The 13,745-nt window shown below is 43.4% G+C and overlaps 1 protein-coding gene across 2 annotated transcripts in view; it reads right to left on the minus strand.

Moving 5' to 3' along the window:
* Window positions 1-1,295: 1,295 nt before the first annotated feature.
* Window positions 1,296-13,745, minus strand: part of GTF2A1L (general transcription factor IIA subunit 1 like) — a 43,002-nt gene continuing 30,552 nt past the window's right edge. The window contains exons 3-10 of one of the 2 annotated variants that reach the window (XM_054169946.1): window positions 11,547-11,648; window positions 11,112-11,235; window positions 9,717-9,772; window positions 8,761-8,854; window positions 6,858-7,456; window positions 4,671-4,958; window positions 3,363-3,452; window positions 1,296-1,480 (exon numbers count right to left, since the gene is read on the minus strand). In XM_054169946.1, coding sequence (XP_054025921.1) covers window positions 1,373-1,480; window positions 3,363-3,452; window positions 4,671-4,958; window positions 6,858-7,456; window positions 8,761-8,854; window positions 9,717-9,772; window positions 11,112-11,157 — 1,281 coding nt within the window. In that variant the 5' untranslated portion in view covers window positions 11,158-11,235; window positions 11,547-11,648 and the 3' untranslated portion in view covers window positions 1,296-1,372. Of the gene's footprint in view, window positions 1,481-3,362; window positions 3,453-4,670; window positions 4,959-6,857; window positions 7,457-8,760; window positions 8,855-9,716; window positions 9,773-11,111; window positions 11,236-11,546; window positions 11,649-13,745 lie in introns of those variants that run through there. The other variant, XM_054169955.1, reaches the window with a different exon arrangement.

Raw genomic sequence — 13,745 nt, forward strand, 5'->3', positions numbered from 1 at the left:
GTCAGTCCTAATGGAGTTCAAATAGATAGCCTATAGTTCTGGACTAGGAAATCAACTGCAGGCACTCCAAAAGAGTATCTGCAATGTAGACTGGAGGGAGCCAGATCTGTCACAGAACGGCTTCAGTTGGAAGGAACCTCAGAGATCACCTACTCCAATCTCCCTGCCATGGGCAGGGACACCTCGACTAGACTTGGCTGCTCCAGGCCTCATCCTACCTATCCTTGAGCAGCCCCAGGCAGGAGGCATCTACAACCACTCTGGGCAACCTGTTCCAGAGTCTCACCACCCTTGTACTGAAGAACTTCATCCTAAGATCCAGTCTAAACCTACTATCCCTCAGCTTCAAACCATTCCCCCTTCTCTGGCTTTGTTCCTATGTGACCTGCCCTAGGTGATCCTGCTCTGGCAGTGGTATTGGATTCTATCACTGGAGACTTCTTCCAACTCCTACCATTCTCTGATTCCGTGGCAGAGCGAGCTGCTGTCACCTGCATGACTCATACACATTTCTCTAAGCCATTTTGTATTCAAGAAACACAAAACCAACTCTGTGCTGGAAATGTCTGAGATAGCATTTTATTATTGTGCACAGCTCACAGCTTCCTGGTCTGTAGTGCTGGGATGTACTGGGTTTGTACAGCAGCAAACAAATGACTGCATTGCCAGTGAAATTAAACCACATTTTTGTGTTACATCACACTACTCACTGCATCTCAGCAGACATGGAGGGTACAGAATAAACAATACTAATTCTCATGTAGTGAAAGCTCAAGGGTCTTCTTCCACCCTCATTTCCTGTCTTGCAGCTCAAATACCTGCCTTTAAGCTGAAGTCAAAAACCCACAAAGCAACAACAAAAAACCAAAAGCATGGGAGGGAAGCAGGGGAGAAGGAAGCACACAGGTTTCAGACTTGCACAGATGTTGCTCTTCCCAACAACCGCATTGTTTTATACTTCAAATAAGTCATCCTTCAGCTCGTATTTGACCAAGTGAAAAGAAACCCAACAGCACTGAAACTGACTTAGTATTCCATAACTTTCTTGAATTCCTAACAGATTCAACAGTTCACTCTTCAAAGCTAATTCATTCCAGTGATGGTTCTTGGGTAGAAAAGTAATGAAAGAATCAGAAAAGAACAGCGAAAACCCAGCTGAGTAACTAACACCACAACATTTTCATTTGCATAGTATCACCAGTGCTGATTTTGCTTATTTTTTTAGCACAGCTTTGTGGTTTTATTTGGTTTGATGTGTGGTTGAAGGTGGCTTTTTTTTTTTTAATGGGAAAAAAAATAAAGTCTACTTGTTTCACAGGAAGCTCACAAGGGACTAATGCCACAGTCTCAAAGTACATACTTCAGTGAGGTTTCACCACTCTGCATCTCCGACGGCTTTGGCAAACACGTGTTCTTTACCCTCAAGGGCCATCACTCCATCTTTTAAGAAGAACTTCCATTTGTTCTTGCTTCGATGTATCTGATGAGAACAAATAAATATACAAATAAATGAGTGCCCTTATAAAAAATCCTAAAGAATTAGCCCATCCAGTAAAAACCAGGATTAAATGTCAGTGGGCTTACAAACTTTGTTTGGGTTGTTTTCACAATCCTGACAGCTCAAAACATGAGCTACTGCTGCTGAACACACTACAAATACACAGAGGCAGCAGATTGCAGTTGGTTATAACCAACTCCCTCTCAAAGAAACAGCATTCTGAGTCTTGGCACACACTACACCACCCCCCCAAACTTCTCCTCCAAAGTAAAAAAAAAATATAACTAAATAAAACCCAAAAATGTGACAGCTCAACATTGGCTGCAAAACATCACAATAATCAAAATTTCCTGAGGGCACCAGTCCCAAAATATCCTGCACCTTGCAAACAAGGCTTAATTCATTCAGAGTGGTTTCCTTCCCCCATTCACCTTGCAAAGCAGTACTGCACACAGAGATGTCAGGATAAGGCTAAAAGAAGGAAAACTTTGCTTAAAAGCAACTACCACACAAAACAGGAGGCTCAGGTGAGACCTTACTGCTTTCTACAACTCTGTGCAAGGAGGTTGGAGCCAGGCAGAGGTCAGTTTCTTCTCCCAGGTTACAAATGACAGGATGAGAGGAAATGTTCCAGGGCTCCATCACCCTCACCATAAAGAAGTTCCTCCTCGTGTTGAGGTGGAACCTCCTGTGTTCCAGCTTGGACCCACTGTTTCTTGTCCTATCACTGGGCACCACTAAAAAGAGCCTGGCAGCTTCATCCTGACACCCACCCCTCACATATTTATAGACATAGATGAGATCCTCCTCTCAGCCTTCTCCAGACTAAACAGCCCCAGATCTCTCAGGCTTTCCTCACAGCAGAGATGAACTCAAGTCCCCCAGTTATCCTCATAGCTCTCTGTTGAACTCTGTCCAGCAGATCCCTGTCTCTCTTCAATTGGGGAGCCCCAAACTGGACACAATATTCTATGTGTGGTCTCACCAGAGCATAGTAGAGGGGGAGGACAACCTCCCGAGACCTACTGGACACACTTCTTGATGCACTTGGTTTTGTCAACATTTAAACTACCGACACGTGTGTCCAAAACCATAGCAGAGTTAGGAGTACTTGATTTGGCCTTCAACAGTTTAAAAAAAGGTTGAATTTTAAACATTTAAATGAAGGAGGACAAAATGGCCTTTCATAACTATTTTGTATTTCAGACAACAGAATTCTGGTAGGAAAGAGTCTCTCAGTAAGTTCTTAAAGCCAAACAAATGTGAAACAAAGCAGACACAATCCTCTTTCTGTTACCCATTCCAAAGTCTTAATTCATGGCTGAAAATGCATCCATCCATCCAGGGACTTGGTGATACTACTTAAAAGGAAGTCCCTAAGTTTTAGCAGCTTTACAAATTTTAATTTCACAAGATTTGAGGGTCCTTTCCTTTTCCTTTGTAGGCCATTATGAACCTGTTGACGATCTTCAGCAGCTAAGTCACAGAACCACAGAATGTTAGGGGTTGGAAGGGACCTTGAAAGATGAAGTCCAACCCCTGTGCCAGAGCAGGATCACCTAGAATAGGTCACACAGGTACACATCCAGATGGGTTTTGAATATCTCCAGAGAAGGAGACTCCACAACCTCTCTTGGCAGCCTGCTCCAGGGCTCTGCCACCCTCATAGTAATGAGGTTTTTCCATAGGTTCTTCAGACTATTATCAGCTAAACAAATAAATAATTTAAACACTCAGGTTTAGATTTGCTTTAGGAAACAGACTTAGAATTTCTTCGAAATGCACTGGCAGTAGACCAGGCACAGACTTGCTGCAGTTATTATTGAGAAGAATTGAGGATTAAATATAAAACTGTAGACTGTACCTTGTCATACTGACAGACTATCACATTGTCAGTGTCAAACAAGTCTGGAGTGTCCTGTTCACTGACATCATCATCAGAATTTAAGGGGTCCTAGAGATTAAAACTGTATTTTAGATAGGCTTTCAGAACAGCATTGACATTAAGCACATCTAGAACAGTAGAAGTTACCTCTGAAAAATAAAAGAAGAGTAAAAAAATAATAACATCAAAGAGCTGGAGGCTGTGAAGCCCACATTGCATAAAGCTCATTTATTGGGATCTTCACATGCTTCCCTTCTCAAAACCAAAGGTCAAGAAGCAAGACTGCTAACTCACAAAGCTGACCTCACTAACTGGTGTACTGAGCAGTTGGTATTTAGTAGAAATCCAAATGCTACGAGGTGAATCTCTAGGGTACAAAACTGCACATCTTTAAGGAAAACCTTTTAAGAAGAACCATACCTACTTGTATCTTACTGTTCTCTTCTCTACCTCATGCCCCTTCCTTCAGAAGGAAAAGAAGCAACATTTATACCCTAACCTTACTTAAACAGAAAGCAGAACTCCATTCTGCTGAGGCTGCGTTTTTACCATAGAATTTTAATTATGGCAATTAGGGATTTTAATTCATTCAATGAGCAAATGGCTTCTCAACATCTCTTTCATAAAATGTCTTAGGTTGGAAGACACCTCAGAGATCACCTACTCCAACCCCCCTTGCTATGGGCTGACAGCTAGACAAGGCTTCATCCACACCGGCCTTAGACGCCTTCAGGGAAGTGGCATCCACAACCACTCTGGGCCTGTTCATCTATTTCAGAGTCTCACCACCCTCATACTGAAGAACTTCTTCCTAAGATCCAGTCTAACCCTTCCCTCCCTCAGTTTCAAACCATTCCCCCTTATCCTGTCTCTAGACACCCTTAGGAAAAATCCCTCTTAAGCCTTCCTGTAGGATCCCTTCAGGTATTGGAAGGCAGCTCTAAGGTCCTCCTGGAATCTTCTCTAGACTGACTGACCCCAGCTCTCTCAGCCTAACCTCATAGCAGAGGTGGTCCAGTCCTTGGACCATCCCTGTGGCCCTCTTCTGGACTCACTCCAACATTTCTATGTCCTTCTTATGATGCTGACACCATTTCATTTGTCCATGCTCCTCAAAATGAGGTCCTGAGTAACTTCTCAGCAATACCTCCAATCCCAAGAGGTATGTAACTTAGCCATGCATTCCCTGCATTCCACTTACCAGCAACTGATCCGGGTCAAACAATTCAACAGTCAAGACAGACACGTTATTATAGTGTGCTTCACAAGGCATAAAACTAAAGTTACCTCCTCAACTGTATCTATTTGGACCTCTTCATTATCACCACTGCTGCTGCTAGACTCTGTGGTTGAAACACTGTCACATTCTTCATGGTCGTCTTCATTATCCTCCAGAACTTTTAGATGCTCTGATTCATTAATGCCAACAAATAAATTCTCTCCCCTGTCCCTGTGTGGTATTTCTTCCTTGGGAAAAACATCACCAGTCCCATCCAGCTGAATTATGCCTTCAATGTCACTGCAGATATCCTTCTCTGACTGCAAATTAGATTCCATCTGCTCAGTAGGTTCCATCTGACAGGAATAAGAGACCAGAGACAGCTTGTGAATTAGCACCACAGAGCTTTTGCTGTTCACAACAAAAATCTAAGGATTTTTTGTTGTTAATAAAGCGACAAGATTAGGGCACTAAAATCAGAATTGCAAGTCTTGGTCTACTTTTAAACCCCAAGTACACTCTCAAATCTTATTATTACACTTAACCTTAAATGGAATTAATGGCAAATATTCCTCAGCAATATAGAAAAACATTTTCTTAGACTAATTTAAACACTATTGTACTTGAACAACTTGTAAGGAAAAAGGCCTTTAGAATTTTTATTCCAAAGAAAACTCCAGAAACAAACAAAAAAGGAAAGATGCTACTCTCCTACCCATAAAACCCAGCATTTCTAGTTTTTGAGGAGTCAAATGGAGCAAAACCAGAAGTGGGTGCACTCAGATTGGATGTTAGGAAGAAGTTCTTCACCGTGAGGGTGGTGAGACACTGGAACATGCTGCCCAGGGAGGTGGCAGAAACCTCATCCCTGGAGGTTTTGAAGGCCAGGCTGGATGGGGCTCTGAGCAACCTGATCTAGTGTGAGGTGTCCCTGCCCATGGCAGTGGGGCTGGAAGCGGATGACCCTTGAGGTCCCTTCCAACTCCGACAGTTCTGCGATTCTAAATTCTTATCAGATCTGATTTGTCATTCTCAAAACAAGGTAAATGTTCTTCAAACATTACAAGTTAAAACTAATTCCATCTGAGATCAAAAAGCAATTTGCCTCACAAATAGACAGTATTCATATGCAGGTTCACAGACTGTACCAGGTTGTAAGGGACCCTCAAAGATCATCTTGTTGCACACAGCAGGGACACCTCCAACTACAGCAGGCTACCCAGGGGCACATCAAGCCTGGACTCCACCGCATCCCTAGCCAACCTGTTCCACTATTTCACCATTCTCAGTGTGCAGAACTTCCTCCTGATGTCCAACCTAAATCTCCCCTGCTCCACTTTGAAACTATTGCCCCTCATGCTATCACTCCAAGCCCTTCTGAACGGTCCCTCCCCAGCATTCCTGTAGGTCCCCTTCAGATACTGAAATGCATCTCTAATGTCTCCCTGGAGGCTTCTCTTCTCCAGGCTGAACAGCCCCAATTGTTTCAGCCTGTCTTGACAGCAGAGGTGCTCCAGCCCTCTGATCATCTTAGTGGCCCTCCTCCAGACACACTCCAGCAGATTCATCATGTCCTTCCTGGGCTGGGGGCTTCAGATCTGGACAGAACACTCCAGGTGAGGTCTCACCAGACCAGAATGGAAGAATGTCCTCCCTCCATCTCTGGCCATGCTGCTTTTGATGCAGCCCAGTGGGTAGCCTGGGCTGCAAGTGCCCATTGCTGGCTCATGTCCAGCTTCTCACTCACCAACACACTCAAGTCCTTTTCTGCAGGGCTGCTCTCAATCTCATCATCCCCCAGCCTGGACTGATATCAAGAGTTGCTCTGACCTACATGCAGGACCTTTCACTTTGCCTTGTTAAACCTGATGAGATTCTCTCAGTGTCGGAATAACACAGTAGTTCTCAGAAGGCCATTCAGGTTAGCTCAGTCCCAGAGAAAAAAATGAAAACTTATCCTAGAAAGCAGTCAGCCAGTCTAAGAACACATTATACCCATCCAACACTTCCAGCAGTTTTCAGCATGACATTCTCTTCAGTGCCAGTACTTCAGCAGTATCTGGGACAAACTTTTAAATGTAAAAATAAGCAGCTACTGCTATTCAAAACAAGCTCAGGAACTGACTTTAAAATGCTAACAGTTTTGGTTATTGTAATTCAGAGGTGCTACTTGTCACTTACAGATGTGTTTGATTACACCTCTTAGGATGTTTCAACCAAAAATTTCCCACAGATGTATTTTCAGCAGGTGTTACCTTGTCAGAGGAGACCGTGCTGTCCTGGCATTTCAGAAGTGTGTCATCATCCACATCTTTGCCCATGATAATCAGGTCAATGATATCATCAGACACCTGCTGTTGTGCAAGCTCCAGAGGCTCGATGTCTAACTGCCCCTCTACATCCTGCAGTATACTGCCTGAGTTGTTTGCCAAGGATTCAGCAAAAGCAAAGCCTTCAGAGGATTCTGGAGCAAACACAGCTGTGTGAAGATTGGCCTGCTGGGGTTCTTCTGTTGAGCCTGAGCACTGATTCAACACCACATTGGCTGCAAGCTGCTGCTGACTCACAGGAGGCTTCTGGACCAAAGTGATGTTGGCAGAGTTCTCCAGGTGATTCTTCTCCATGACTTTTGGCTGAAACATCTTGGTCTGTTGGACAGCACCCTCCCGGGGTTGCAAAGTTTCAGCAGCATCCTGGGCAGAAGATGCATTCACCTGTGCAAGGCTGGCAGTGTTGCCTTGCAGAACTGAAGGCTGCACAAGGGGCTGAAATAACTGCTGAGCAGGATGGAGGATGCTTGAATCTCCCAAGGCCTGTGCAATCATAACAGGCATATTTACCTTATAAAGCTGCCCTGCCAAGAGAAGAGTTCAAAACTGCTTCAGCAGGTTAAACTATAGGTTGATTCAGGCCACTGTCCTGCTACCTCTGATAACTAACAGCAAACATTTGCTTCCATCCAGACCCTCATGTTTCATACCCATTTTTGGTTTTAACTTCCACAATATTCTGTGGCAGTAAGTTCAGTAACTTAAGTATGAAATTAATTTAAAAAGGAAAATCCTGGTTTTTGTTTTCCATGCTTTTAAAGAAACTAAAGCCAGGTTGAACAGGGCCTTGAGCAACCTGGTCTAGTGGAAGGGGTCCCTGCCCATGCCACAGGGTTTGGAACTAGATGATCTTGCAGGTCCCTTCCAACCCAAACCATCTCTTCCAACCTTGGTGATACTGTGATTCTATCACGAAACAATAACTATTCTGTATCTACAGGGACAGTTCTCTCCTTTAAGGACCTTTAGGTATGCCCTCAAAAATAACCTGCCAAGTGAAAATAAAAAAGAAAAAAAAAAGCCAAATAAAAAACCCTCCACCACTACTAGCTGTTGTTGATCTGTCCTGTCCTTGTACAGAAACCACTCATAGAATGGTTTGGGTTGGAAGGGACCTCCAAAGGTGATCTTAGTCCAAGCCCCTCTGCAGTAAGCAGGGACATCTTCAACTAGATCAGGTTGCCCAGAGCCCTATCAAGCCTCACCTTGAATATCTTCAGGGATGGGGCCCCAACCACCTCCCTGGGCAACCTGTTGCAGTGCTCCACCACCCCCATGGTGCAGAGCATGTTCCTAACACCCAATCCAAATTGACTGCTCTCTAGTCCAACCATCCAACCCTACTCTACCAAGACTACTACTAAGCCACACCCCAAGTGATAGATTAAATCACAGTAAAATGAGAGCAACAAGTTAAAATGATTTGCACTAGAAAATCTATTTGGTTAGTTGGGTTTTAGGACTAAATTATTGGAATTTAACATTGGAATAATTTCTTCAAAACTAAATATTGAAATATTACTCAAAAGACAAACCAAAAAAACCCAAACCATAATCTCCAAATTACTGTTGCAGTATTTTGCCCCTCAGGTTTCTTATTGCATTAAGAACCGATTAAGACTGAAAGATTAAGAATTTTCAGTTTTGTCTGTGTAAAAAATAAAGAAACAGCATTTTTGCCTTCCAACAGCAATGACAATCATGAACTACAAAGTGAGAAGAGGGTAACTGCCTCCACCCACTTGCACCTCACACTTGCTTTATCTACTGTACTGCAGACCATCTTTCACTTGCTCTGTAACATTCCTCATCTCCTCTTTGATCTTACCAGATGCTGTCTGCAGTGTCACTCCAGCTGGTACATGGATAGGATAAGCAACACTCGAAGGGAGAGCAAGAGTTGCACCTACTTGTGAAGCACCCTATGTACACAAAAGCTTGATTAAAAAACAGTGCAGACTTTTTATCTCCTAGGGCCCTAAATGTCACATGCAACACATGCAGATGTAACAGGAAAGAGGACTTTTTTGTGGACAACTTTACAGAGTCAAGGAAGGGACCTTCAGGGATCTCATAGAGGTTTGTCTGGACCAGACTGCACAGGTTTACAACATAAAGGCAGGTTTTAAAAGCCTCCAGAGAAGGAGACTCCACAACCTCCTGGAGCCTTCTCTTGTCCAAACTGAACAACCCCAACTCTCTCAGTCTGTCTCCATAGCAGAGGAGCTCCAATCCTCTGATCAACCTGGTGGCCCTTCTCTGAACATGTTCCAGGACAACCAGGTGTGTCTTGTAATAAGGGCTCCAGAACTGGACACTACTCCAGGTGGGGTCTCATGAGAGTGGTGTAGAGGGGGGAAAATGACCTCTCTCAGCCCGCTGGCCACACTTCCCATCCCTTTTCACTGCTCAAACAGCAACATCAGCATTATAGCTTTCCCTTTGCAGACTCCTAAATTTGGTTTTCATTTAAAAAAAACCCAAAACAACCAAACAAAAACACAACCAAATTTAAGAAGAGGTAGACCTAACACCCCTGCTTTTCTTCAGCTGTTGGTTGTCTCTCAGCCAGACTTCCACTCCCTTGCATACTGCACACTACTGGAGAGATGAAACTGTCACGAGAAATGCTACTTTTTCAGTCCCTAAATGCTGTCCTAAGCCTCTATACAAGAGATATCTTTAACACTTGCCTCCCCCTAACCCTGTTAACAACTGACAAACATAACAGTTCAGAACTCAAAACAATGAATACTGAAATAAAACATCGCCACAGCTACCTACCAGATCTGCTGCTGTGAAAGGCTGAAAACCTCTGCCAGTGGGGATGATTAAAGAAGCTATAGAAAAGAAAACAACAAAAAAGGGCACTTTAAAAAAAAAAGTAATTTCTTGGACACAGTTGATCTTTCAGTTGTTTACAGCAAGCACTGCTGAAACTAAACCAATCAAACTTCAGTTCACGCTCATTAGATCAACAAATAAGTGAGCACAACTAGATAAACCTCTTGAATATACTTCCCTTTCTGCTCCTTCAAGCTTGTGCTGTACTCAGGAGGTGAAGTTAAACACAGGATTTATAAAACCTTTTGCTAAAATGCTGGCCTTGGGAGATTTTTGTTTGTTTTAAAAATAGTATTTCTATTTAACAATTTGATCTGTTGAAGACACACTGTAAAAATTAAGCATGCCCACAGTTCACTGCCTTCCACGGATGGTTTCACCTTAGTATTGCCCTTCTAAAATTCAGAGGTAACAAGGTAAAGCTCATTAAATATGAAGCCTCCAAGAGCACATGAACCCAAAAGTATGTTCCCTTTAACTACAACATGGAATAAAACATCTCTCTCCAAAACCAGTCCCTTCAACTATTAAGATTGTAAAAAAACTTCAACCAACCAAACCAGTAACACAGCAAAAACACCCCAAAAACAACTCAGATGACGCTTGCCTGCCCAACCATGAAGTGTACTATGACACAGATTTTTCATTACATCATCTCAAATGTCTTTTGCCTTCTATGGGGGAAGGGTCCTAGCAGCCTCTCACTTTGAGAGAAACCTCAGCTGAGCATTGCACTCCTAACCATAACATTACCAAAACAGTCAGCTGGACTTAATTGAGAAGAATAGGTCCTGGTGTCAGAAGGCAGTGTGAAAGTCAAGTACTTCCTTGCAAGGGGAACACTGCTTTTAGGAAAACTAACTGAAAGACAAACCAAAACACTCCCCCCCAAAAACCTCTCCCTCCTCTTTGACCAAGGGATTACATTTTAACAAGGGCAGAACCAGATTAAACTCCCAACATGACAGCAGAGCTCCATGGCACAAATGCACACATGCCACACATTCAAAAGGGGAAGTGAAAGCTTAACCCTGATGGTAAATTTACAATTGAAGGGCTACACTTTTGGACTGCAGACAAGAAGGTTAAAAACCTCTTCACATTTTGCTGCTGGAAATAAACAGCAGGTCAAGAGCACGCAGACATAATCACGTTAGCTCAAAGCTTAATTCATCCTTGATTAGTCAAATTCTGCTTTCAAGCAATTAGTGGTCCCCATCACGCCAGGTAACATCACAAACCAAGATTATTGCAGCGCCCTGAAGTCTTCCCAAAAACCCATTTCTGATTCTGGCTACTCTTACATTGCATCTGTTGTATTCAACAAGATCTGACCTGCTGAAGCCTGCAGAACCTGGTGGAAATTGTGTGGCAACTGCATGGTAAACTGTGAAGAACGGTGGCTGTGTCTGAAGAAGCCTTCTGTTGCTTTAGACTGAATCACCTTGGTTTCCCAAAGCTGCAGAAAGATTAAGGTCAACAGGTATCAGCTTTAAACACAAACCACATCTAAAATGATAATTCCTAGTTTTTCCCAGGAGTAAATGGACTGATTACAGCCAATAAACATGGTAACAATCACTGCTGAATTTTGACTTCCAGCAGCCCAACACATCATTCACAGGGTATTTGTTACCGCTAAGTCAGGGCAAAAGTTTGCACATTTTGGAGGACAAAGAAACTGCTGGGTAGGTTAAAATCTGACAGGTACATTACCTCAAAAGAAAAGCAAACACACAGCTTCTGTTAAAGCAGGGGAACCCAACGAACCTGCTTCAAGTCCTTCAGAACCTGTTCCTCTAGGCCTTCTTCTGCAAAGAGCTCCCGCACACCTTCGATCACATCTTCAATAATGGACTTGTAGAGTTTAAGCTACATTACAAAATTAAATTATGTATTTTCAATTAATTTTCTCCAGTTCAGATGCATGTCAAGTCATTTGAAGTAACTGCACAAACTCTAATCTCACCACAAAATACTGTTACAAACTGAACAACATGGTGCAAGACAATAAATACTCTGTCAGGTGCAAAGAGTTTGCCAAGTCCACCGATTCTTTTAAGTCTGAAATCTCTGGGAACAGACACCCCTAGAAAACACACTGGATTTGAGCTTCAAATCATTGGTTTCTGCAGGCTATAGAAAGGCTTAAGAAATGCTGTACTTCCAAACAACCATGCTTGAAATAATCACTTCAAAACTGTCTTTTGCCACTTAGTATCATTCTAGTATCACTGCCCCTAACTTAAAGGCCAACCAACACCACAAGCTGGTAACAACTAACTATGTTATGCTTCTGATAGAACTGGCATAAGTAACCCGCAAGAAGTAACTGAGGTTTGTTTTTCAGCTTTTTTCTTCTTTGTGTGTCTGACACTATATAGCTGTTTAGCTATGGAAATTTTAACACTAAAGCTACAAATCTCATTCATATTACAGTAGGAATCCAACACATTTTATTCCTTCTTCTGCCCACATCACTGATTCCAGTCAGACCTGGACAACAGACAAACACAGGATGCCAAATTAATCCGCTCAGATGCAAGTGTAAGATAATAAGCTTCTGGTAATTAAAAGCTTATTAATCTTGACTATCTTGCCTAGGGAGGCTGGGGATGCCCCATCCCTGGAGGTGTTTAAAACCAGGTTGGATAAGGCTTTGACCAACCTGGTCTAGTGGAAGGTGTCCTTGCCCATGTCAGGGGGTCTGGAACTAGGTGACCTTCAAGGTCCCTTCCAGCCCAAACCATCCTATGAATCTATGAAGCACTACCAGCAGAACAGCACACACCAAGTGAAAGAGGAAGCTGAGACTTTTAGAAAAACTTAGAATTTAACATTCCAGGATACTAATTTACATTTTCCTAATTTAACCTCAAATTACTATTTTAATATTCCAGAGTAATTCTAAAGAGCAGAAGATAAACAATTTGTTTTAAAAAAACAACCAAGGACGTCTTGAACCAGGGCAACTACACTAAGATGATACTGAGCAGCCCATGCATCAAATGCTTTGCCTTCATTGTAGCTACAGAGAACAAACCAAATTTAAATCCCTCAATGTGCCTATTCATAGATTTATTGTATGGTTTAAGTTGGAAAGGACCTTAAAGATCACCTAGTTCGAACCCCCCTGCCATAGGCAAGGACACCTTCCACTAGACCAGGTTGCTCAAGGCCTCATCCAGCCCGGCCCTGGACACCTCCAGGGAGGGGGCACCCACAACCTCCCTGGGCAACCTGTTCCAGTGTCTCACCACATTCACTGGAAAGAACTTCTTCCTAATCTCCAGTCTGAATCTGCCCTCCTCAAGCTTCAATCCATTCCCTCTCATCCTACCACTATAAGCCCTTGCAAATAGTCCCTTCCCAGCTTTCTTGTAGCACCCTCCAGGTACTGGAAGGCTGCTATAAGGCTGCCATTCCTCTCCCCAGTGCTGCCAAGCTACAGTAAGTTCAAACATTTATTAATCTATATAAAAATCTGTACATAACTGCAAAATTCAAGCACCACGTTTCCAAACTGGAGAAAAATGGTTCGACTCCTTCACACCCAGGCACTGCCAGGCCCCCCCTTTGCCAGACCTTAGCAATCCGCATCAGGCACTGCCACCACCGGGAACTGCACAGTGGGGTGGCAGGATAGGACTTACCAAGTCCCCATTCCAGCAAAGCCAAAAGCAAGTCTTAAAGGGAAGCCTCTAAGGCTTCCCTGGGATGAGTGTCCTCTGAAGTCCCACATAAGGAGAGGCAAAGGCAGATGAAACCCGAGGACAGCGACAGCCACCACCCTGCTTGCAGAGTGTCCCTCTGCACCACCCAACAGTGGTTCAAGCTTTTGCCCACAGAACTCTTTAACGCACCCACCCACCAATTCACATCCCATAAAGAAAGAAATTTTAAAAGTCTTTCCGAAGTCAGCCCTGAGCTTCCCACGCCTGGGCAGTACCCGCGGGGCAGACCCCACGG

The sequence above is a fragment of the Dryobates pubescens genome, chromosome 2 (genome assembly GCF_014839835.1).
Source record: "Dryobates pubescens isolate bDryPub1 chromosome 2, bDryPub1.pri, whole genome shotgun sequence".
Classification (NCBI taxonomy): domain Eukaryota; kingdom Metazoa; phylum Chordata; class Aves; order Piciformes; family Picidae; genus Dryobates; species Dryobates pubescens.